At 48.8% G+C, this 22,193-nt stretch overlaps 2 protein-coding genes across 2 annotated transcripts in view; one reads left to right on the top strand and one right to left on the bottom strand.

The window, feature by feature from the left end:
* The window catches only part of MYOM3 (myomesin 3), a 59,751-nt gene extending 45,767 nt beyond the window's left edge, over positions 1 to 13,984 (top strand). The window contains exons 26-37 of the mRNA XM_017534474.2: positions 1,218 to 1,362; positions 1,529 to 1,588; positions 2,259 to 2,326; positions 3,344 to 3,454; positions 6,285 to 6,372; positions 6,912 to 6,950; positions 7,209 to 7,317; positions 8,518 to 8,681; positions 9,281 to 9,317; positions 9,508 to 9,530; positions 11,710 to 11,765; positions 13,371 to 13,984. Of these exons, the coding sequence (XP_017389963.1) occupies positions 1,218 to 1,362; positions 1,529 to 1,588; positions 2,259 to 2,326; positions 3,344 to 3,454; positions 6,285 to 6,372; positions 6,912 to 6,950; positions 7,209 to 7,317; positions 8,518 to 8,681; positions 9,281 to 9,317; positions 9,508 to 9,530; positions 11,710 to 11,765; positions 13,371 to 13,634 (1,164 nt within the window). The 3' untranslated portion in view covers positions 13,635 to 13,984. The remainder of the gene's footprint in view (positions 1 to 1,217; positions 1,363 to 1,528; positions 1,589 to 2,258; positions 2,327 to 3,343; positions 3,455 to 6,284; positions 6,373 to 6,911; positions 6,951 to 7,208; positions 7,318 to 8,517; positions 8,682 to 9,280; positions 9,318 to 9,507; positions 9,531 to 11,709; positions 11,766 to 13,370) is intronic.
* Positions 13,985 to 21,323: 7,339 nt separating this feature from the next.
* On the bottom strand, positions 21,324 to 21,947 carry LOC108308660 (NEDD8-like). Its single transcript, XM_037740653.1, has one exon. It carries the CDS (start codon positions 21,846 to 21,848, stop codon positions 21,564 to 21,566), a length of 285 nt encoding a protein of 94 aa, XP_037596581.1. The 5' UTR covers positions 21,849 to 21,947; the 3' UTR covers positions 21,324 to 21,563.
* Between the last annotated feature and the right edge of the window lie 246 nt (positions 21,948 to 22,193).

Here is a 22,193-nt window from a genome sequence, read left to right as displayed (position 1 = left end):
AAAAAAAAAAAAAAAAAAAAAAAAGAAAAGAAAATATGTGTTATATATATCAAAGGTCCAATGACAAAAAATAATAATAATATATGCATTATAGAAAGGGGGCGCTAGTTCAGACAGGAGACTCATGTCCACCCCCTCTGGGTTATATGATCGTGGCAGGTCTCTTCACCTGTCTTGTGCCTCTGTTTCTGCATCTGTGCAATGGGGCTGGTTGTCCCAGGATCAAAAGGTGCAAGTCAGAAAACTGATTTGAAAGTTCTGCATAAAGATTATGCAGTGACCTTACCACATGGTATAGGAAGTGTTACAAAGTCTGGACTCATTAGTATTCAGTGGTGGGACCATCGTTGTCACTATAGGAAAACAAAATTAGATCACTTCCCCAAATCATACATACAAATAAAGCCAGAGGGAGAAAGAACCTAGATGAGGATAATGAAACTTTAATAACTGTTAGAATATGGTAAAATGTAAATGAGTGTTAATTCTGGGTAGCAAGTACAGGGGTATTTTTTTCCATTATCCTTTACACATGTTGATGGGGTTTTTTCCTATTTGAAATAAAGCAGAAAATAAGTAGCTGGGCACAGTGGCTTATGCCTGTAATCCCAGCACTTTGGGAGGCCAAGGCAGGCAGATAACTTGAGGCCAGGAGTTCAAGACCAGCCTGGCCAACATGGTGAAACCCCGTCTCTACTAAAAATACAAAACTTAGCCGGGTATGTTGGCATGTGCTTGTAGTACTAGCTACTCGGGAGACTGAGGCAGGAGAAGTGCTTGAACCCGGGAGGCAGAGGCTGCAGTGAGCCAAGATTGCGCCACTGCACTCCAGCCTGGGTGATGGAGTGAGACTTCGCGATGGAGCAAGATTCCATCTCAAAAAAAGAAAAAAGAAAATGAGCAAAATCATGGCACAGCAGGAGTTGGGGGCTTATTATTAAATTGTAACTGATTGCACTACTGTACACAGCCTGAGCAACAGAGTGAGACTGGCTCAGAACAAACAAACAAACAAACAAAATTGTAACTGATTCAAGCATCCAGGGACTGGGTGTGGGGGGAGCCGCAGAGGGTTATCCAGCGCCCCGCCCTAGTCTCTGAAGGCTGACAGCTCTGCACTTGCCCCGCCAAGCCCACTACACCCTGATGTGTGCCCCACAACAATGTTCCCAGAACAGGGAAAGTGCAAAAAGGTCTTTGGAGTTTGTCCTTTTCAGAACCGCAAAATCAATTTTGAGCGAGAGAAGGGCCTGGTGGAAGTGATCATCCAGAACTTGTCTGAGGAGGACAAAGGGTCGTACACCGCTCAACTCCAAGATGGAAAAGCCAAAAACCAGATTACTTTGACACTGGTGGACGACGGTCAGCCCCGCCTCAGCCCGCCCCACACCCCCGGCCTGCCCCGTGGCCCTGAACCCGCGGCTCTGCAGCCTGCTGAGCATACCCCTCGCCTTCTGTCCATGCCACGTTCCCTCTCTGGACTCACACTCCTCTCAGCTCATGCCAGTTCCTCCCTTTATGTTCACAGATTTTGACAAACTTCTGAGGAAGGCAGATGCTAAGAGAAGGGATTGGAAGAGAAAACAGGGTAAGAGCTGCTGGGGTGAAGTTCAAAATCCCTGGCCACTGCTTTGTGCTAGAGATCCTGGACTAGGGTTAATGGAACCCTCAGCCCTGCTGGGCCCCCAAGGGAGGTGCACTGCCATTCAGTCCAGTTCTGTCCCAGTGCCAGATCAAAACAGCTCTTGGCTAACCTAAGGGTGAGAGCCAAGCCCTCTTAAATTTTGCACCCGGAGGCCAGGTGCAGTGGCTCATGCCTGTAATCCCAGTACTTTGGGAGGCCAAGGCGGGCAGGTCACTTGAGGCCAGGAGTTTAAGACCAGCCTGGCCAACATGGTGAAACCCCCTCTCTACAAAAAATACAAAAATTGGCCGGGCATGGTGGCACACTCCTGTAATCCCAGCTACACAAGAGGCTGAGGCACGAGAATCCTTGAGCCCAGGAGGCGGAGGTTGCAATGAGCTGAGACTGTGCCATTACACTCCAGTCTGGGCAACAGAGCGAGACTGTGTCTCAAAAAAAAAAAAAGAAAGAAATTTGCACCCTGAGCACCCCCCTTGCCTCACCCCAGTCCCAGCCCTGGCAGAGCAGCACTAAGGAGCCCATGGCCATTAGCTGCCTGCTCCCCCCATCACCACCTGGACACGAGTGGCACCCTGGCTCTCTGACCATGGGCACATTTGTTTTGCACACACAGGTCCCTATTTTGAGCAGCCATTGCAATGGAAGATCACGGAGGACTGCCAAGTGCAGCTGACATGCAAGGCAAGTCCTGCCCTTCCTCCTGCCCTGCCCCCAGGCCCAGTGCAGGGCTGGGTGGGGGGACCTTGGCTTGTCCCCAAGGCCAGTGGCTGTCCCTGCCCACCCCTCCCCCTAAATTCCATACTCTGTTCTTGGCTGATCCCACACACAGGAAGTACCCCCAAGGAGACTACATTTAACCCCAAAAACAAACCCACCTTCCCAGCACCCACAGGGTAGGATTTGTGTGAGATGGGCCAGCCTTGAACTAGATCCTAGTGGCTCCGGAAGGGGTTCCGAGGGGTCGCGGGATCTGGGAGACTGCGAGGGTTTATATGTTGAAGAGTATCCCTGTCCTCTTCTTACCAGCCTTTGCTCAGAGACTCACAGTATGATTTCATCGCCTCACAATCCTCTGTGAGATAGGCGTTATGATCCCCACTTTATAGATGAGAAAACAAACAGGGAAATAGCTCAAGACCACACAGTAAGAGGTAGAGAACCCAGGTTTGATCCAAGTCTATCTGACCCCAAAGCCTAAGGTTCTTCTTGGCACCCTCCAGTCTCTTTAGATAACTGGGGAAGGGGAGGGTGGGTGCTCTCCCAGAGCGTATTCATTCAGTAAACTCAGAGCATCTGTTACGTGTCACTCTGCAAGGCACTGAACATACAAAGATGAAGAAGTGGTTGGTCTCTGTGGGTCAAGGCAGGGTCCTTGGGAAACAGCATGCCTTATGCGTGATCCAGAGAGGGGCAGGAAATTGATTAATCGTGATGGGGGGTGACTATGGGGTGCTTCAAAAAAGGCTTTCTGGAGATGACATTTAACTGAGTCAGTAAGAAGCGTATGGACATTTACAAGCAAAATAGAGTAGGCCAGGCATCAAGAGGCAAAGGGAAAATTCTTAGCCAGAATCCAGCAGAGGAGACACACGGTATGTGAAAAGAATCGGCTGAGATGCCCGAAAGGGTACACAGGTGTGTTTTTACTCAAAAAGAGAGCAAGCCTGACAGAGTCTCCTCATTCCCCACCTTCCCCAGGTGACCAACACCAAGAAGGAGACTCGCTTTCAGTGGTTCTTCCAGAGGGCAGAGGTGCCAGATGGTCAGTATGACCCAGAGACGGGAACAGGACTTCTCTGCATCGAAGAGGCAAGTGTGGCTCCAGCTTCAGGGCTCACCTTCTCCTTCGGCTGCGAGCCAGGGAGGGCCAAGAGCCCTGGGCTGGGAGTCAGAAGTAGGGCCAAGTTTCGGTTGATGCAAGTGAGGCCCTGAGCACAAAATTTAAGGGGCACCAAAACACTCAGTAATCAAGGTAAATAATATTGTATGCAACATTCTTTTAAAAAATCAAAATTAATGCAAAAACCTATTTTAAAACTTTTCAGTTTTTTTTTTTTTTTTCTCTTTCATCTATGTTCATTTGAAGTGTTTCAAGTATTAGTATTAACACATGTCAGAGGTGTTCATGAATAGCACAGTCTTTTAGAGTCGGGGTCTCGCTATGTTGCCCAGGCTGGAGTGCAGTGGCTATTCACAGGATTCCCACTACTGATCAGCACAGGAGTTTTGAACTGCTCCGTTTCCAACAGGTTCACCCTTCCTTAGGCAACCTCGTGGTTCCCGGCTCCCTGGAGGTCACCATATTGTTGCCGAATTTAGTGCGGACACCGGGATTCGAATAGCGCTCTACAGCCCAGAACTCCTGGGCTCAAGCAATCCTCCCACCTCAGCCTCCCGAGTAGCTGGGACTACAGGCACGTGCCACCACACCCGGCAAACTTTTCAGTTCTTATTGGACTTGTCCACAGTTCTCCACTGTTACTACTTTCCCAACCTATCCCCCAGTTTGTAAAGACTTTCTTCCCCTGACAGCCTCGTCTTCACTCTTTCCTGTCTTCTTTGGCCTCCACTCCAGCTGTCTCTCTTGACTCTTGGTTGTACCTTTTTACCTTACCCATTATCCCAATGTTGGTATTTCTTTGCGTCTTCTCATTCTATCCATTTTCAGTGGGCAGTCGCTTCTATTTGCATGGTTTCAAATGCCACGTATAAGCCAAAGACTCTCAAATTATCTCTAGCGCATTGCTCCATATCCAAATAATCCACCTTCCTACTAGGCAGCTTCACTTCAATTTCCCACAGACACTTCGCCCTGATCAACAAAGTACCATTATCTTCTCCTCCCAAATCTAATGTCTCCATTTTTCTCTTTCAATAAGCTGCTATCATACATCCAGTTGCCCAAGTTAGCAATGTATCATCGGCCAGGTGCGGTGGCTCATGCCTGTAATCCCAGCACTTTGGGAGGCTGAGGCGGGCCGAACACGAGTTCAGGAGATTGAGACCATCCTGGTCAATGTGGTGAAACCCCATCTCTACCAAAAAATACAAAAATTAGCTGGGNTGGAGACAGAGTCTTGCTCTGTTGCCCAGGCTGGAGTGCAGTGGCACGATCTCAGCTCACTGCAACCTCCGTCTCCCAGGTTCAAGCAATTATCCTGCCTCAGCCTCCTGAGTAGCAGGCTCATGCCACCATGTCCAGCTAATATTTGTATTTTTAGTAGAGATGGGGTTTCACCTTGTTGGCGAGGATGATCTCCATCTGTTGGTCTCATGATCCACCTGGCTCAGCCTCCCAAAGTGCTGGAATTTCAGGTGTGAGCCACCACGCCCGGCCAAAAACCCTAAATTTTCAATAGAGACAGAATCAGTATTACTGATTTTTTTCTTTAGCTCCATTACTGGCCCTGCCAATGACTGTGCAGGCTTGGGGGTCTGTAGCACAAAGGCAGGGCAAGGATGGTGCTGTAATTTTACAGATGAGTAAACTGAGGCTCAGAGGATTTCAGTACAAAGACACAAGTCTAGAGGGTGGGGTCAGAGGCCACTCCAGTCACCCACCCTGGATTTGGCTGAGACCTTGGAGCCTTCATGGGATGACGAGACATAAGAGAGGACTTCGGGGCTCAGTACCTCAATCCTCAGCTTAAAAGCTGCCTCTGTCTTGGACCCTGCCCCGAACCCACTGTGTGGAGATGGCCCCGGTGGGAAGTATTGAGAGATGAGTGGCCAGGCAGAGTGGCTCACACCTGTAATCCCAGCACTTTGGGAGGCTGAGGCGGGTAGATCATGAGGTCAGGAGTTCAAGACCAACCTGGCCAATATGGTGAAACCCCATCTCTACTAAAAATAAAAAAAAAAAAAAAAATTAGCCAGGTGTGGTGGCATGCACCTGTATTCCCAGCTACTTGGGAGGCTGAGGCAGGAGAATCACTTGAATCTGGGAGGCAGAGGTTGCAGTGAGTTGAGATCATGCCACTCCACTCCAGCCTAGGTGACAAGACTCCGTCTCAAAAAAAAAAAAAAGAGAGAGAGAAATGAGGGGCTGGGAAGACAAATATTACTCCCAGGCCTCAAGGAAGCTGCTGTGTAATGAGAGGTCACTTCTGATCTCTGGACCTTGCCTTGAAAGCCCAACTCAAGTTCTTGCTTTGCTGAGATTCAGACTTAATTTGGGGCTGACAAACATGGGTCAAAAGGACCCCCTTGTCCTAGGCAAGAGAAAACATGCTTCCTCCTCGGGAGCTGCAGGTGGTGGGGGTCCCTCCAACCAGGAGCCACCAGGGAGCGAAAGCTGTGCCAGGTCAGAGAAGCTCACAAAGTGAGGCTCACTGCAGTGCTCAGAGCAGCTGCCTGTGAATGCACGTGAAGGTGTCTAGTTCGACCCTCAGCTCCTCCTACTCCACCCCCTCCCCAGGCACAGACAAGCCCCAAGCTAGGAATCCATGGGCTCTGGAGCTGAAAGGAGCCTTAGAGATAACCCAGCCCAGATGAGTAAACGGAGGCCCAGGGAGAAGGGTCTTACCTGAGGTCATGCGGAGAGCTAGGGGCAGGCCCGGAGCCCAGGCCTCCTGATTTGGTATCTATCTCTCCTTCTGGAGCCCATGCTGACAGCACCATCATTCATCCTTCTTTCCAGTTGTCCAAAAAGGACAAGGGGATTTACAGAGCGATGGTTTCTGACGATCGAGGGGAGGACGACACCATATTGGATCTCACGGGTGACGGTAGGAGCTGGTGCTGGGTCAGGGGCTGCAGAGGGAGTGCAGTGGAGCAGACTGTGATGTGATCTGTGCAGTAAGATTTATGGGATCCCCATGTCACTTGGAGAAACTGAGGCACAAAGAGATTAAGTGACTTGCCCAAGTTTTCACAGCTAGTCAGTGGCAGGCACCAGGTCTGTAACTCTGATGCCTGTGTTCACCACAGTATATCACAGTGAGCCCAGGCTTGGAGACCTGAAGCCTGAGTTCACTCCTCCGTCCCACAGCAGGCCCAGGCTCCTCATCAGGCTGATCGGCTCAGCCTGCAAAAATCTGTCAGGTGTGCATGTTTGTCCTCCTCACCTAGTGCCCTTCTCTCCACCCCACTTCTGAGTACCCTGAACCTTCCTATCCCCAAGCCATGACAGTCGTCCTTCAGAGCTCCCTGTCCACCCCTAGAGCAGCTCACAGGCTCCACCAGCCTTTTTCAAGGATGTCCCCACTCTTAGCACATCCCTAGGGGAGCCCTCTGCCAACAAACTCTTCTCTCCGTCTCCCTCCAGCCCTGGATGCCATCTTCACCGAGCTGGGCAGAATTGGTGGTAAGTAGCCTGCCTCTTTGCCCAGCCCTGCCCTGATGCCCAGCAGCCTCCAAGCAGCCTAACACCAGACTTGGCTATCCGGAGTGGGTTTTGTTTCCAACCTCAAACATTGAAGAGAAAATCCTGCCTCTTCACAGCCCTACATTCCCCACACAGCACCTGCCCCCTCCCCCAAGAGCAGAGGCAGACAAGCTGGTCCCAAAATGTGATGCCCAAATGGACTCAGGGAAGACTCACCCTTCTCCTCTGTCTCCCCAGCCCTCTCTGCAACGCCACTGAAAATCCAGGGGACTGAGGAAGGGATCCGGATCTTCAGCAAGGTCAAGTACTACAACATGGAGTACATGAAAACCACCTGGTTCCACAAGTAGGTCCGCCTTGCCCCAGAGCCCCAGCCAGGCTGGAAAGATTTCATCACCTGCCCCACAGGGTTCCCATCCCTTCTCCCTGACCAGTCCTCCAAGCAACGCCGAGTCCGGGGGGTTGGCAGACAGGGTCTCTCACTGGTCTTGCTATCTGCCGAGGCGTTGAGGATAGAGATTAGCAGTGGGAGGAGGAGAAAGCCTTTGCCGAGATCCTCCAGGGAAGATGGGAACCTTGGTGGGACAACATGTTTCTGGAAACTCTATGGCCACAGCAGGGTCAGTCTCTGAGCAGCATCTGGGGGAGAAAGGATGAAGGGACAAAGAAGAGCCAAGTGGCCAGGCGGGTCAGGGTACCTTTGTGGGCCTCTGCAGCCTTAGCAAACTTGGTCAGCCAGGCTTAGAAGAAACATGCAGGAGAAGAGTGTGTGGAGCTGATCACTCGCAGAGGGCCAGGGCTTGAAGGCAGGATAGACAAGGTGCCTACCGAGACTCACCCACTCTCTGAGAGACCCCAGATAATTTGACAGCAGAGTTTTCCCAGTGCTTTTTATCATGTGCACGCCTCAGCCTTGTGTAGCAGACATTACTGCACCCATTCTATGGAGAAGGCGAGACTGATTTGGTCAAGGTTGTCCAATGAGTGAAAGCCAAGGACAGATGGAATTTCAGGACAATAGGTTCCTTCCCCAGCGAGAGTTTCTGAGCCCTGGGACTAAGCACAGAGGTGTCACCCCTGCAACACAACACTGGTGACAGAGGACAGTGTCTCTAGGAATGAAATTTAAGTAAAGAAGGGGAGAAGTTTAACCTTATATGGTTTCTAAAGGTTAGAGGAGAGTGCTTGCGGGAGGAAAGCCTGGGAGGGTTTAAAAGGAGGAGAATAAAGAGGTGAGGAAGCTGGCTCCTGAGAGTGAGGGAGGTGGCAGCCACTTACCCTGAAGCACACATCACAAATGCAGACTCAGCACCGACACATAATTGTCATGCCACGAGAACTGATGAATGAATGAAGTACTGAATGATGAATAGAGGGTTGAATAATGAGTGAGAAAGTGAATAGATATTTATGCAGTGCCTCATTAATGGCCACCACCCACAGCCCATGGATCTCGAAACAAAACCACAGGTGAGGGTTTTGGGGCAGGGGTGTCTGTTGACCTGCAGACAGGCAGCCTTAACTGTTACTGTGCCCTCACATTCAGAGACAAACGCCTGGAGAGTGGTGATCGCATGAGGGTGGGCACCACCCTGGATGAGATCTGGCTTCACATCCTGGACCCCAAAGACTCAGACAAGGGTAAATACACTCTGGAAATAGCTGCAGGGAAGGAAGCCCGGCAGCTCTCGACGGATCTCTCAGGGCAAGGTGAGCCATCCATCTATGTCTGCAGAGAAACCTGCTTAGAAAATCCCGTGGTTAGGCCGGGCACAGTGGCTCACACCTGTCATCCCAGCACTTTGGGAGGCTGAAGTGGGAGGATCGCTTGAACTCTGGAGTTTGAGACAAGCCGGGGCAACATCTCGACAAAAAATAAAAATAATTTATCATGGTGACACGTGCCTATATTCCCAGCTACTCGGGAGGCTAAAGTGGGAGGATTGCTTGAGCCCAGGAGATAGCGGCTCCTATGAGCTGTGATCACCCACTGCACTCCAGCCTGGGCAACAGAGTGAGGCCCTGTCTCAAAAAATAAAAGAACAATAATAAAGATTACTCTGGGATAGGTGTTAAGGAAAGAAAGCTTTTTTTTTTTAAACTAAATAAAAAGAAAAAAGAAAATCCCATGGTCTTTCAAGGTGACGACTACCTTCCCACCCAATCCTGGCAGTCACCCAAAGGAACATCGGAATTAGGAGGAGAGTGGAGGACAGTCAGGGATAAGCTCTGCTCCCAGGGTCACCCTGTCCCCACCATCGGACAGCAGAGGCCCTGATGCTCCCCTTTCTCCTTTGTCCTTCTTACAGCTTTTGATGATGCTATGGCCGAACACCAGAGACTGAAGTAAGTTTCCTCTACATTTCTCAGTGTGAATTACAGGACCCTCCAGAGTGTGGCATGAACTAGGCTCAGGACCCCTTCCTGGGAGCCCCAGCCAGCTCCACCTTTCCCTCGTCACCCCTCAACTCCACGTGGGCAGGACTGTCCTTTAGCAAGTGGAATTTCACATCTTGTTCTCATTTCTGTTTTTCAGAGCCTTGGCCATCATCGAGAAGAGTAAGTCTGCCGATATTTCTGTTGTTTTTGTTTCTGAATTTGGGGCAAATTTCCTGGAAGCTTAAGGCTCTCGGTGGGGCTGCCAAAGGCCTCATTCCACAGTGGGGTCTGTAGGGCTCTAGAGTCTTACAGAGCTGCAGGGGAGACCTGGGCAGGACAGATACAGAGTCCAAGGATGCCTGGGATTGTGTTGTGGAAGCGCCCAGCGCAAGCCTGGTCCTTGCAGGCACATGGACTACATTGGGGAGACCCGAAAGGAGGGGACAGACAGGAATGAGGCTTGGCAGGCCTTCCCGAGTGATCTGTGGGGACAGGGTGACTTTAAAGCTGAAGAATCATAGCCTTCTGCCCACTACTGCATCATACCTCACAGCTGAAGAGCTATGGCTCTCAAGGCATGGGAGCCTCATTGAATCCAGGATAAAGCCCCAAACCCAGAGGCACATGGCACCACCGAACCCAGAGACTCGGGGCCACCAGGGGAGCCACCACCAAGTCCATGAGCTCAAGCTTGTCCAATTCATCAGCCCCTACAACCCAAGCCAGTTCTAAGTGGCCCAGTGGTAGGAGTGTGGCTGTCTGTTCTCGCTTCCCAGCAGATGAAGAGGAGGAATTCCAGTAAGGGAAAGACCCGGGCAGGCAGCAAAGCACAGGTGCAGCCGTAGAAGGAGACTGCACAGCTCTAAGAACAGACAAGAAAACTCGCACCACCAGCTTGAGGCCACTTGTAGGACGGGGTAATTTGCTCTGCATGGCATCATTGTGCCCGTGTCTCCACTTGACAGCAAGTGCAGGCCTCAGGCTCATAGCTGTTATCAGGAAGGGGCAGTTGAGGGACGTAAGTGGCCATGGAGTGAGAAGCTCCTGCAGGGGACTGGGGGTACCTTAGTGGAGGCAGCACAGCCCAAGACCAGCTCAGCCTCAGGAAGAGGCTCTTGTACCATAAATCTAATCATTTACCCAGCGACAATATCCCTGTCCCTCCTGGAATGCCACATCCTGAACAGGAGCCCCATCTAGGACCCTAATAGAGGAAAGCTGAATTCAACAATACTGGGTTGCTGGGGTGTGTGGAATCAGAGTGGAGGGAAATGATCATTTCGCCCAGCTGTGGAGGGCTGGTGACACTTTCTGCCCAACACTGCATCCATCTGTGGGGCCTTCCCCACCCCAGCTGGGGTCCCACTCCCCTTTCACCCACTGGAAAGGCGCCACCTGTGGCAGGCTCTTTACATATCCCTGATCTCTGGTCTAGGCCATGCTGACCACTCCTCCTATTCCCTCAGCTTCCCCTAAGTAGCCCGGCTTTCTGCTTAGTGATTTACAGCCACACTCTTCCTGCCCACCCCCAATGGCCACAAGGTCCTTTGCTTGATCAGATTCAAAGTGTCCCAAAAGCTTCTGCCTGGCTTTCTCTGACCCCTCTTGGTTCTCTCCCTAAACTTGTTGGTCACGCCCATTGTGTGGATTTTGCCAGTTGAAGTCCCAGAGTAGTCCCATGTACCTTCTTCCTGGTTCTTGAGGGCAGGGGTATTGCATGGTCTTCTCCAGGTATCACCAATCATAGCAAAGGACCTCAGATCAGTAACAGAAACACTTTATGTCCCATATCTTCTACTTATGAATACGAAGAAGTGTGTAATATAGTTCTAGAGGTTTCCACCCAAGGCCAGGTATGGCGGCTCATGCCTGTAATCCTAGCATTTTGGGAGGCCAAGGCAGGAGGATTGCTGGAGCCAGGAGTTCAAGACCAGCCTGGGCAATATGGCAAAACTCCGTCTCTACAAAAAATACAAAAATTAGCCGGCATGTGGCACATGCCTGTAGTCCCAGCTGCTCAGGAGGCTGAGGGGGGAGGATCGCTTCAGCCCAGATGGCAGAGTTTGCAGTGAGCTGAGATTGTACTGCTGCACTCCACCCTGAGCAACAGAGTGAGACCCTGTCTCAAAAAATTAATTTTGAAAAAATAAAATAAAAAAAGATTTCTATCCAAAATGATGAAAATAGAAAAAAGAAAAAGAAATACAAGAAGCCTTGCTTAAAAATAAACCCTCAACTCTATGAAACTTCTGGGAAGAGAAAAAAAAAAAAAAGAAGAAAACAACAAAAAAAAATGAAACTTCTGGGAAGCAGCTGGCAGAAAAAGATTCATTGCTGGGGTCTCGCATTTCCCTTTCAGATCGTGCCAAAGTGGTGAGGGGTCTGCCGGATGTGGCCACAATCATGGAAGATAAGGTACTGAGCCTTCCCTGCCCACAGCCAGCAGCCCCCTGCTGTGTTTCCTCTTGCGCCCATCACAGACCACGAAACAATGCAGTGCTATGGATTAGAAGCCAAAGCGTGGCTAAGTGACCACACCTCAATGATTGCATATGGTACAAAGGAAAGCCATTGGGCCTGGTGTCCACCCTCAGTGGGTGCTTGACCCAGTTCTATCTCCATCTGTCTAGACAGCCCTGGGCATCACTGACTTTTGCCTGTGAACTTCAGCATCCACAGGAAATGTCTACTGGGTGATCCCTAAAGGCCCGTCTAGGACTGAACTTATTTATGCAAAGCCAGCGTTTCTGAAAAGAATTGCTGACATTTTTATGGTGCTTCCTTTGTGCCAGGCACGATTCCTTGTATGTTGCCTATTTTAGCTTATTTACCATCAAGGCAATCACATGAAATAGGGTTTTATGCCAGCAGGGCGCAGTGGCTCATGCCTGTAATCCCAACATTTTGGGAGGCTGAGGCAGTCAGATCACCTGAGGTGAAGAGTTCGAGACCAGCCTGACCAATATGATGAAACCCTTTCTCTACTAAAAATACAAACATTAGCCAGGCGTGGTGGCATGCGCTGTAATCCCAGCTACTCGGGAGGCTGAGACAGGTGAATCTCCTGAACTCAGAAGGTAGAGGTTGCAATAAGCCGAGATCACACCATTGCACTCCAGCCTGGGCAATAAGACCGAAATTCCATCTAAAAAAAAAGAAAATGAAAGAAATAGGGTTTTGTTTATTACTAATCACACTTTATAGCTAAGGAAACCCAGAGTCCCTTAACCCAGGTTAAGGAACATAAGGTCACCCAGCTTGAAGGGGCAGAGCTGAGATTCACACCAGAGCCTATGTGTGGTTAATTATTATATTACAATGCTCTGCATTAGAGCTTATTTGTTCAATAATTTTCTATTTAAATTCATAAATCTATGTACTAAAGCAATATAATCTTACTTGCACAGTAAAATCATAGTGACATACATATTAAAAAAAGCAGTAAAACAAAGTGAAGGCCATTCTAGGGCTGATAATTGCTAGCGTAATCATGGTCTGAGATTCTAACTAGTAGGTATTCCTGTAGAAAGGTTGAGGATGGCTAGGAGCAGTGGCTCACGCCTGTAATCCCAAAACTTTGGAAGGCCACGGCAGGCAGATCACTCGAGGTCAGGAGTTCAAGACCAGCCTGGCCAACATGGTGAAACCCAGTCTCTACTAAGAATACAAAAATTAGCCAGGCGCAGTGGCATGTGTCTCTAATCTCAGCTACTCAGGAGGCTAAGCCCCAAGAATCTCCTGATCCTGAGAGGTGGAGGTTGCAGTGAGCTGAGATCGCGCCACTGCACTCCAGCCTGGGTGACCGAGCAAGATTCCGTTTCAAAAAAATAAAATAAAAGTTTGAGGATGCAGGATATGGGGTTAAAATAAAATCTCTCCCCTTTATAAATTACAATAAAACACATTTATTAAATTATCACAGGGAGCAACCCAAACTGGGAGCTCTCTGGGGGCATGAAAGTGATGCCAAGTTCAAGTTACAAGGAAGTGAAGCTATTCTCTTCCTGTCTTTTCAAACAGACCCTGTGCTTGACTTGCGTCATCTCAGGAGACCCCACCCCTGAAATCTCTTGGCTGAAGAATGACCAGCCTGTCACCTTCCTTGACCGATACCGCATGGAAGTGAGGGGCACGGAGGTCACCATCACCATTGAGAAGGTCAACAGTGATGACAGCGGCCGATATGGTGTCTTCGTCAAGAACAAGTATGGCTCCGAGACGGGCCAGGTCACCATCAGTGTGTTCAAGCACGGAGATGAGCCCAAGGAGCTGAAGAGCATGTGAAGTGTGTGTCTGGGCACAGTCTCAGTCTAGTCTGCATGGACCAGTAGGGACAACCAGTGGCACAGGCTGCAGGGGTGGGGCAGAAGGAAAGGGAACAAGATAGAACCCAGGATGTGAGGGTGGGGGTGGAGTGGATGCACCAAAGTAGTGAAGCAAAAATCCTTCTGGGGTCCTGAGAGGCCTCCAGGAGAGCGGGATGAACCCTGGGCCCGGAATAGAAGACCTGGCTGCACTAGCGCTACCTACCGGCATTGGCATCTAATAAGTAGGGATCAGGGCCGGGCGTGGTGGCGCACGCCTGTAATCCCAGCACTTTGGGAGGCCAAGGCAGTGGATATCACGAGGTCAGGAGTTCAAGACCAGCCTGGCCAACATGGTGAAACCCCACCTCTATTAAAAAAATTTTTTTTAATTTTAAAAAGTAGAGATCAGGTACTAAACACTAAAGACTAATCAGATACTAAACACGGCTCACTGCAACCTCTACCACAAACACTAAACTCTAAACACTGTAGCTCCCACCACATAGAATTATCCCAACCCAGATGTCAAAAGTGCCAAGGGTCATGAGCCCTGCCACATACTGATATATCACACCCCTCTTTTAGGATACCATAGTTTCAGTTCACATAAGTTCAAGAGACATTTATCTGAAGTCTAGCATGTGGCAGGTTGAGGATGGAGGTGGGAATACAAAGGTAACTGATAAGCAGACTCTACTTGCAAAGAGGCCTTAGTCCAGTAGGAGAAACAGACCTGGGTGCAGACAATTCCAGGACAAGGCAGGACATGATAAAGATAATAAAGTACGTTCAAGGAAAGTGCCGTCACTGGTCCAAGGAGGGAGACAGAGGGTCATCCCAACAGGGGGAGGTAGGGCTTTTAAAACACCTTCATCCAGGCCAGGCAAGGTGGCTCACATGTGTAATCTCAGCACTTTGGGAGGCTTAGATGGTGGATCACCTGAGGTCAGGAGTTCGAGACCAGCCTGGCCAACATGGCAAAACCCCGTCTCTACTAAAAATACAAAAATTAGCCAGGGGTGGTGGCAGGCTCCTATAATCCCAGCTATTCAGGAGGCCAAGGCAGGAGAATCCCTTGAACCTGGGAGGCAGAGGTTGCAGTGAACCAAGACTGTATCACTGCACACCAGCCTGGATGATAAAGTGAGACTCCATCTCAAAAAACTCCAACTCAAAAAAAAAAAAAAAAAAGAAAAAACCACACACCTTCAACCAATTAGCAAAATTGGTGTTCAGCCCTGAAAAATTAGTCCAATTTTGTGGTGGTAATGGGGAAAGGACATCTCAGGAGCAGGGTCTGGTGGGAGCAAAGGGAAGGAGGAGGCTGAGGCTGCCCAGGTAGCCTTGGATACCAGGCTCAGAGCTGGTAACCTCCAGGGCTTCCAGCGCAGGGCCTCTGCCTGGTGTGACAGATGCCAGCTAGCCTCACTTGATGGATCTCAGTAGTGAGCTGGGCATTTCTCTGCCTCTCAACTTCTTTTTAAAAATTAGATGGGGAGGGTTCATAAAATTATAGATGTTTGTTGTAAAATTTTGGAAAACCCTGGAAATTACAGATGAGAAAATAAACATACCTATACTCCCAACACCAGGAAGTAACACCTCCTCTGATTCCTGAAACGGCTTCTGAACTGAAGGATAAGTGAGTCACCCCTACAGCCCCCACCTCTGCACGTATCAAGGCGTGGTTGGTAACATATTCCACAGCAGCTCACCTTCCAGGCTGCGTGGTGCAGGCAGGCCATGTGTTTGATGAGCCCTCTGCAGGGAGCGGCGGGGATCAAGGTGACCTGACAGGAGTTGGGGCATCACGCAGATCATGGAGGCAAACACTGCTGGTTCCAAGCACCCCTCTAGCACCACTAGCTGTGTGACCTTGCACAATACTTTTGCTTTTCTGGGTCTCGTTTCCCATCTGTAAAACCAGCAGGCTGGAAGGTCATTTGAGGGCCCTTCCAATGGACACAAAGTTTTTGTTTTGTTTTGGTTTGGTTTGGTTTGGTTTGAGACAAGGCCTGGCTCAGTTGCCCAGCCTGGAGTGCAGTGGCACCAACCTCGCTCACTGCAACCTCTGCCTCCCAGGCTCAAGCGATCCTCCCACCTCAACCTCCTGAGTATCAGAGACTACACACCACCACGCCTGGCTATGCTTTGTATTTTTTGTAGATATGGAGTTTCACCGTTACCCAGGCTGGTCTCAAACTCATGAGCTCAAGCAATCCACCTACCTTAGCCTCCCAAAGTGCTGGGATTACAGGCATGAGCTACCCTGACCAGCCAGATTATTTTATTACTTCCCAGAACTCCATCCTCTTTTGCTTTTCTCTTCCTAGGAATATGTAGTAAACAAAAAGACACCGTCCTAGTCCGTCCTCCCACTCTTATACCCACAACATCAGAGGAAGGTCTTGGCTGCTTTGGTATGCCAGTGAAAAAATGTCACAAATTTCAATGAAATAGGACGGCCTATTGGCCTTGGTGGAACATGACATGAGCATCCCTGTTGGTGCAAGTTGCACTTACACTCTAACGAGCTGCAAGCTGCGCTTCTTGGGGCTGGAGATGCCGTAAGCTTTGTGATTGCTGATGAGCCAGTTTGGGGGCAGAAGCCAGTCCCTGGTGTGGTGCATTAGAGTCCTTAATATATGAATCACAATTTTTTTTTTTTTTTGAGACGGAGTCTCATTCTGTCACCAGGCTGGAGTCCAGTGCCGTGACCTCAGCTCACTGCAACCTCCCCCTCAAGCGATCCTCCTGCCTCAGCCTCCTGAGTGGCTGGGACTATAGCCATGTGCCACCATGCTCAGCTATTTTTTTTGTATTTTTAGTAGAGACGGGGTTTCACCATGTTGGCCAGGATGGTCTCAATCTGTTGACCTCGTGATCCACCCCCCTCAGCCTCCCACACCCAGCCGAATCATGGCTTTTTAAAATTCTTGATGTGGCTGGGCGTGGTGGCTCATGCCTGTAATCCCAGCGCTTTGGGAGGCCAAGGCGAGAGGATCACTTTAACCTAGGAGTTCAAGACCAGCTTGGGCAGCATGGCGAGACCCTGTCTCTACACCTAGTAAAGAAAAACTAGCCAGGCGTGGTGGCATGTGCCTGTGGTCCCAGACACATGGGAGGCTGAGGTGGGAGAATTGCTTGGGCCCAGGAAGTCGAGGCTGCAGTGAGTCATGATGGCACCACTGAACTTCCAGCCTGGGCAACAGAGTGAGACTCCATTTCAAAAATGTAAGTCAATCAATCAGTCAGTCAATCCTGGCCTAATAATTCCAGGATGCTTGGCATATCTCAGTCTAGTTTTAATGTTTGATCTTTCTCTTCTGTGTGTTTTACCTTTTAGCATGCCTTGTAATTCCTTGTTAAAAGGCAGGCACAGCATAAAAAGGAAATGCTGTAAGTGGGCTTTAGTGACGTGGCAGTGAGGTGTGCAGGAGGAGGAGCATTCTAGAGTCTATGACGAGGTCTCGGCAAACACTCTATGTGAATGTGTCCCCCAAAGTTCACGTATCAGAACCTAATCCCCAGTGCAACAGTGTTGAGAGGTGGGACCTTATAAGACGTGATGAAGTCATGAGGGCTCTGCCTTCAACATTGAATTTTTCTTTTTTTGTTGTTTTATCTCGCTCTGTCACCCAGGCTGGAGTGCAGTGGCACCATCTCAGCTCACTGCAACCTCCACCTCCCGGGATCAAGCGATTCTCCTGCTTCAGCCTTCCAAGTAGCTGGGATTACAGGCACCTGCCACCACACCTCAATAATATTTGTATTTTTAGTAGAGGTGGGGTTTCACCATGTTGGCCAGGCTGGTCTTGAACTCCTGACCTCAAATGATTCACCCTCCTCAGCTTCCCAAAGTGCTAGAATTACAGGTGTGAGCCACCATGCCCGGCCATGAATTAATTACTGACCCATAATGGATTATTATCATGGGTGTGAGTTAGTGATCTTGGGAATGGGTAAGTTATCATAGATCCTTGATAAAAGGATGAGATTTTCCCCCTTCCCCCACACTCTGTCACCATGTGATGCCCTCTGCCACATGATGATGCAAAACATAGACCCTTGCCAGATATGTTCCCTTAACCTTGGACTTCCCAGCCTCCAGAACTGTAAGAATTCATTTATTTACAAACATCCAGTCTGGGCCAGTTGTGGTAGCTCACACCTGTAATCCCAGCACTTTGGGAGGCTGAGGTGGGCAGATCACTTGAGGTCAAGAGTTTGAGACTAGCCTGGCCAACATGGTGAAACCCAGACTCCACTGAAAATACAAAAATTAGCCGGGCATGTAGGTGTGCACCTGTAATCCCAGCTACTCGGGAGCCTAAGGCAAGAGAATTGCTTGAGCCTGGGAGGCAGAGAGGTTGCAGTGAGCCAAGATTGCACCATTGTACTCTGCACTCCAGCCTGGGTGACAGAGTGAGATGCGGTCTCAAAATAAATAAATAAATTACAGTCTGTGGTATTCTGTTATAGCAACACAACATGGATTAAGAGACACATATAGGCTGGGCATGGTGGCTCACGCCTGTAATCCCAGCACTTTGGGAGGCCAAGGAGGGCAGATCACCTGAGGTCGGGAGTTTGAGACCAGCCTGACTAACATGGAGAAATCCTGTCTCTACTAAAAATACAAAATTAGCCAGACATGGTGGCACATACCTGTAACCCCAGCTACTTGGGAGACTGAGGCAGGAGAATTGCTTAAACCCGGGAAGTGGAGGTTGCAATGAGCTGAGATCATGCCATTGCACTCCAGCCTGGGCAACAAGAGCGAAACTCTATCAAAAAAAAAAAAAAAAAAAGACACATGTAATCCCAGCATTCTCAGAAACTCTCCATGGACCTCCCAGCATGCTGGACTCACAGCTGGAGTCTAGGCAGGACACACAGCTGGAAGGAAGGCTGGCCAGCCAGGCAGTTTCCCCTACCCTCCTCCTCTACACCTGCTGGGTCACCTTTCACATTCCAAACAGGATGCAGTCTTTGGCTGTTGGAAATACATGCTTGGTGCCGCAAAGAAAAATTAGTACTGGGACAAAAGATCTTTCAGCAACACAATTTTTATTTCCTGGACTGTAGGAAGGGTACTCTCACTAGCCATCTTGCCACGAGAGTACAAAGAACAAAGAGAATACACACAAATTTATTTCTTACACATTTGGGGTTGTCCTTACTGCTGTGCCTCATCTCCGTTGGCTGGAGCCAGACCTCACAATCTAAACTAAAACTCAACCGGCAACAACTTAAAACTTTTCTAAATGGGTAAAGCAATGGAGAGCTGGGACATGCCTGTGAGCACGTCCAGCACAGATATCTTGGTTTAAGTACAAGGACCTAGAATGTACTACGTGCCTGTACGCACAGCATGCCTAACAGCTACATAGGATGGGGCTTAACAAAGTTTTTAGCACACTTATGATTTAACAAGAAAGGAAGCTTTAAAAAGGAACTTTTCTACTTCCCACATCGGCCTAAAGCATTAAAACCATTAAACAGAAGGACACAGAAAGCAAGAAGCTGGATGGGAAATCAAAGCCTGTGTAATAACTTACCCACTCAGCCTCAACCATGACTCTAGTGAGATGCTTTCCATACTTTAAAAATTACAAATAACTTCAAGCAACTTGAGTGATATTTTCATGCCAAAAATAGTCTCAAAAGCAGCACTCCCCAGAAATCTCTAGCTGGGAGAGGCCAGATATTTGATTTTCGGCATTTGAGAAAAGTCTTACTGCTGGAGCCGGAGTTTCAGTTAAGGGCAAAACGAATTGCATAGCCTGTGAGGAATGTGCCTCTTGTCGCCTGGGCCTCCAGAAATCCACGTGTGCTGGGATGATTTTTACATCATCACTTCCTGTACTAGCAGATCTAAGGAAAGAAAAATGCAGGGCCACACAAAATCCCTTTTATTCCAATTATAGAAATGTTCATGGTGAAATGAGTCTTTGGGTTTGGCCTAAAATACTTTAGTCTACAAAAAAGTGGGAGGAGGGGAGATAAATGGAAAAGTTAGCAAAACTATGATGCTCTTGAAGCTGGGTGATGGGTGCCTTGGAGTTCACACGACCATTCTATGTATGAATATGTTTGGAATTTTTTCATAGTAAAAAAATTTTAGAGACCCCAGGAGAAACAAATCTGCAGCAGGCTTTTCATACAGGAGTCATGCTTGTTATTTATATCCGGCAATTAGTCAAAGATATTAGATACAGGAGAGTGTGCACAGAGTTCCTCTCCTGCAGGCAATTTACATAACCTGTTATTTTTCAATTGCGCAAGTTAAAATGAATGGGTGCTCTGCAAGAAATAATTATCAAGTAATGGCTGCAGTTTTCTTTTAGAAACTTACACATGCAAGGCATTCACTGACTCCACATTCATTCAACACACACTTTTTAGAGATTACTATGTCTCCCGAACCTACAAAATTAAAGCCTGGTACTATATTCTGAAATCCAGCTTCCTTTTACCGAATGTATGACTTAATTAACTTATTTAGCCCGTCTGCTTATCATCTGTAAAAGCAAGGCTGCTATGAGAATTAGATGATCCAAGATGAAATTGTGTTGGGCTCATGGAAAAAAAAAAAAAGAGAATTAGATGAGACGATGCTTGCCAAGTAACCAGCAGGGTACCTGACAGGAACTAAACAAATGATAGATTTCCCCACCCACCCATTCCCTGGGGTTGTCACAGTTGACTGGGAAAGAGAGAGGTGTCAATCCAACCCCCACACAATTCAACAGTTCCTTCCTTCTGCACAATTTTGACTGATGATAGTATGAACGCTTCCAGAAATGAAAGCCCACAAGGGATTTTTAAAGTAGTATCTGTCATAGTTTTTCAACAACAGAAATTAGAAATGCTTGTTGTAGAAAAATTAGATGAGACAGAAAAGAAGAAAAAACACCCAGAAAACCCACCAGCCAAAAAGTAGTACAGTGGAAATGAAATCGCTTATCAACTAACCTAACAGATATTCCCAATTCCCCATTGCTACCTCCACTCTGGAGCCTGGGACGTTAAATACTCACTTTCCCAGGTTCTCTTGTGGCTGGGGGTAGCCACAGGACACAATTCTGATCAAAGAAAAATAAGCCAACATCTGCTGGGGCACCTTGGTAGGTTCTTGGTGTTCCTGATCAAATGGACAAAAACTGCAGGCACCATACAACTCCCCTTCCCCCTTCCTGACCCAAGTGTGGTCGTCCTGGAGCTGTGGCAGCCCTCGCTTTTCTTTATGGCAGCCCAACCATAAAGAAAAGAAAATAGCAGACCGGGCACGGTGGCTCACACCTGTAATCCCAGCACTTTGGGAAGCCAAGGAGGGTGGATCACAAGGTCAGGAGATCGAGACCAGCCTGTCCAGCATGGTGAAACCCCGTCTCTACTTGAAATACAAAAATCATCCAGGCATGGTGGCACATGCCTGTAATCCTAGCTTCTCAGGAGGCTGAGACAGAACTGCTTGAACCAGGTGGAAGTTGCAGTGAGCAGAGATCATGCCATTGCACTACAGCCTGGGCGACAGAGCAAGACTCCATCTCAGAAAAAAAAAAGAATCACAGCAATCCAGCCCTGACATCTCCACACTGCTGCCAACAGACCCTCAACCACCCACCTACCTCCAGGGTACAGGTTACACATGAGAGAAAACTTTTTTTTTTTTTTTTTGGCCAGGAAATATTTTATTGACAACCAGGGACACAGCCATAAGAGAGGGAAGCACACAGGACTGCAAACTAACACCCAATAGCCAGCAAGGGCCCTCTGGGCCAGGAATACTGCATCCTGGGGTCCTCATAGTCTCCCACCAGTAGACATACATTACTGGGCATCCAGGGGAGGGGGCAGTGGCTCTGGTATCCCAGAGAGTGAGAGGATATATGATGCCTCATTATGAGCGACAGGGTAAGGAGGTAAAATGGAGGGTCCATCGCTGCCTAAGACCACCTCCTGCTCTCAGAGCCAACGCGAGGTGGAGGACTGAACCACCTAAAATCTTGTAATCAGCTGCTGTCTTCTCATCATTCATCTGTTTGCCACTGTAGTTGAGCCTCTGCTGTTGTGGGGGGATTCCCTCTTTCTCCCCCATACGCTCCTTGATTCGCTCCACCTTATCTGTAGGTTCAATGTCAATCTCAATTTCCTTTCCGGTCAGCGTCTTCACTTTAATTAGCATCTTCTTTCCAGTTTGGGACTGCACACGGATAAATTGCTGCTCCTACCACTCCGGTCACCGCTGCTGCTCTCCAGCACTCTGCCTTCAAGGGCCACTTCTGCTTCCGGGTCCGAGAGAAAACTTTTTTTTTAAATGAAGTTTCACCCTTGTCACCCAGGCTGGAGTGCAATGGTGTGATCTCGGCTCACTGCAACCTCCACCTCCTGGGGTCAAGGATTCTCCTGCCTCAGCCTCCCAAACAGCTGGAATTATAAGCATCTGCCACCATGCCTGGCTAATTTTTTGTATTTTTAGTAGAGACGGGATTTCACCATGTGAGCCAGGCTGGTCTTGAACCCCTGGTCT

This window comes from Cebus imitator, unplaced genomic scaffold (assembly GCF_001604975.1).
Source record: "Cebus imitator isolate Cc_AM_T3 unplaced genomic scaffold, Cebus_imitator-1.0 Scaffold87, whole genome shotgun sequence".
NCBI lineage: Eukaryota > Metazoa > Chordata > Mammalia > Primates > Cebidae > Cebus > Cebus imitator.
This window is presented reverse-complemented; position numbering and strand designations above follow the sequence as displayed.

Coding starts and splice junctions, on each gene's coding strand:
- LOC108308660 (XM_037740653.1), bottom strand. CDS start 21,848: ATGCTAATTAAAGTGAAGACGCTGACCGGAAAGGAAATTGAGATTGAC.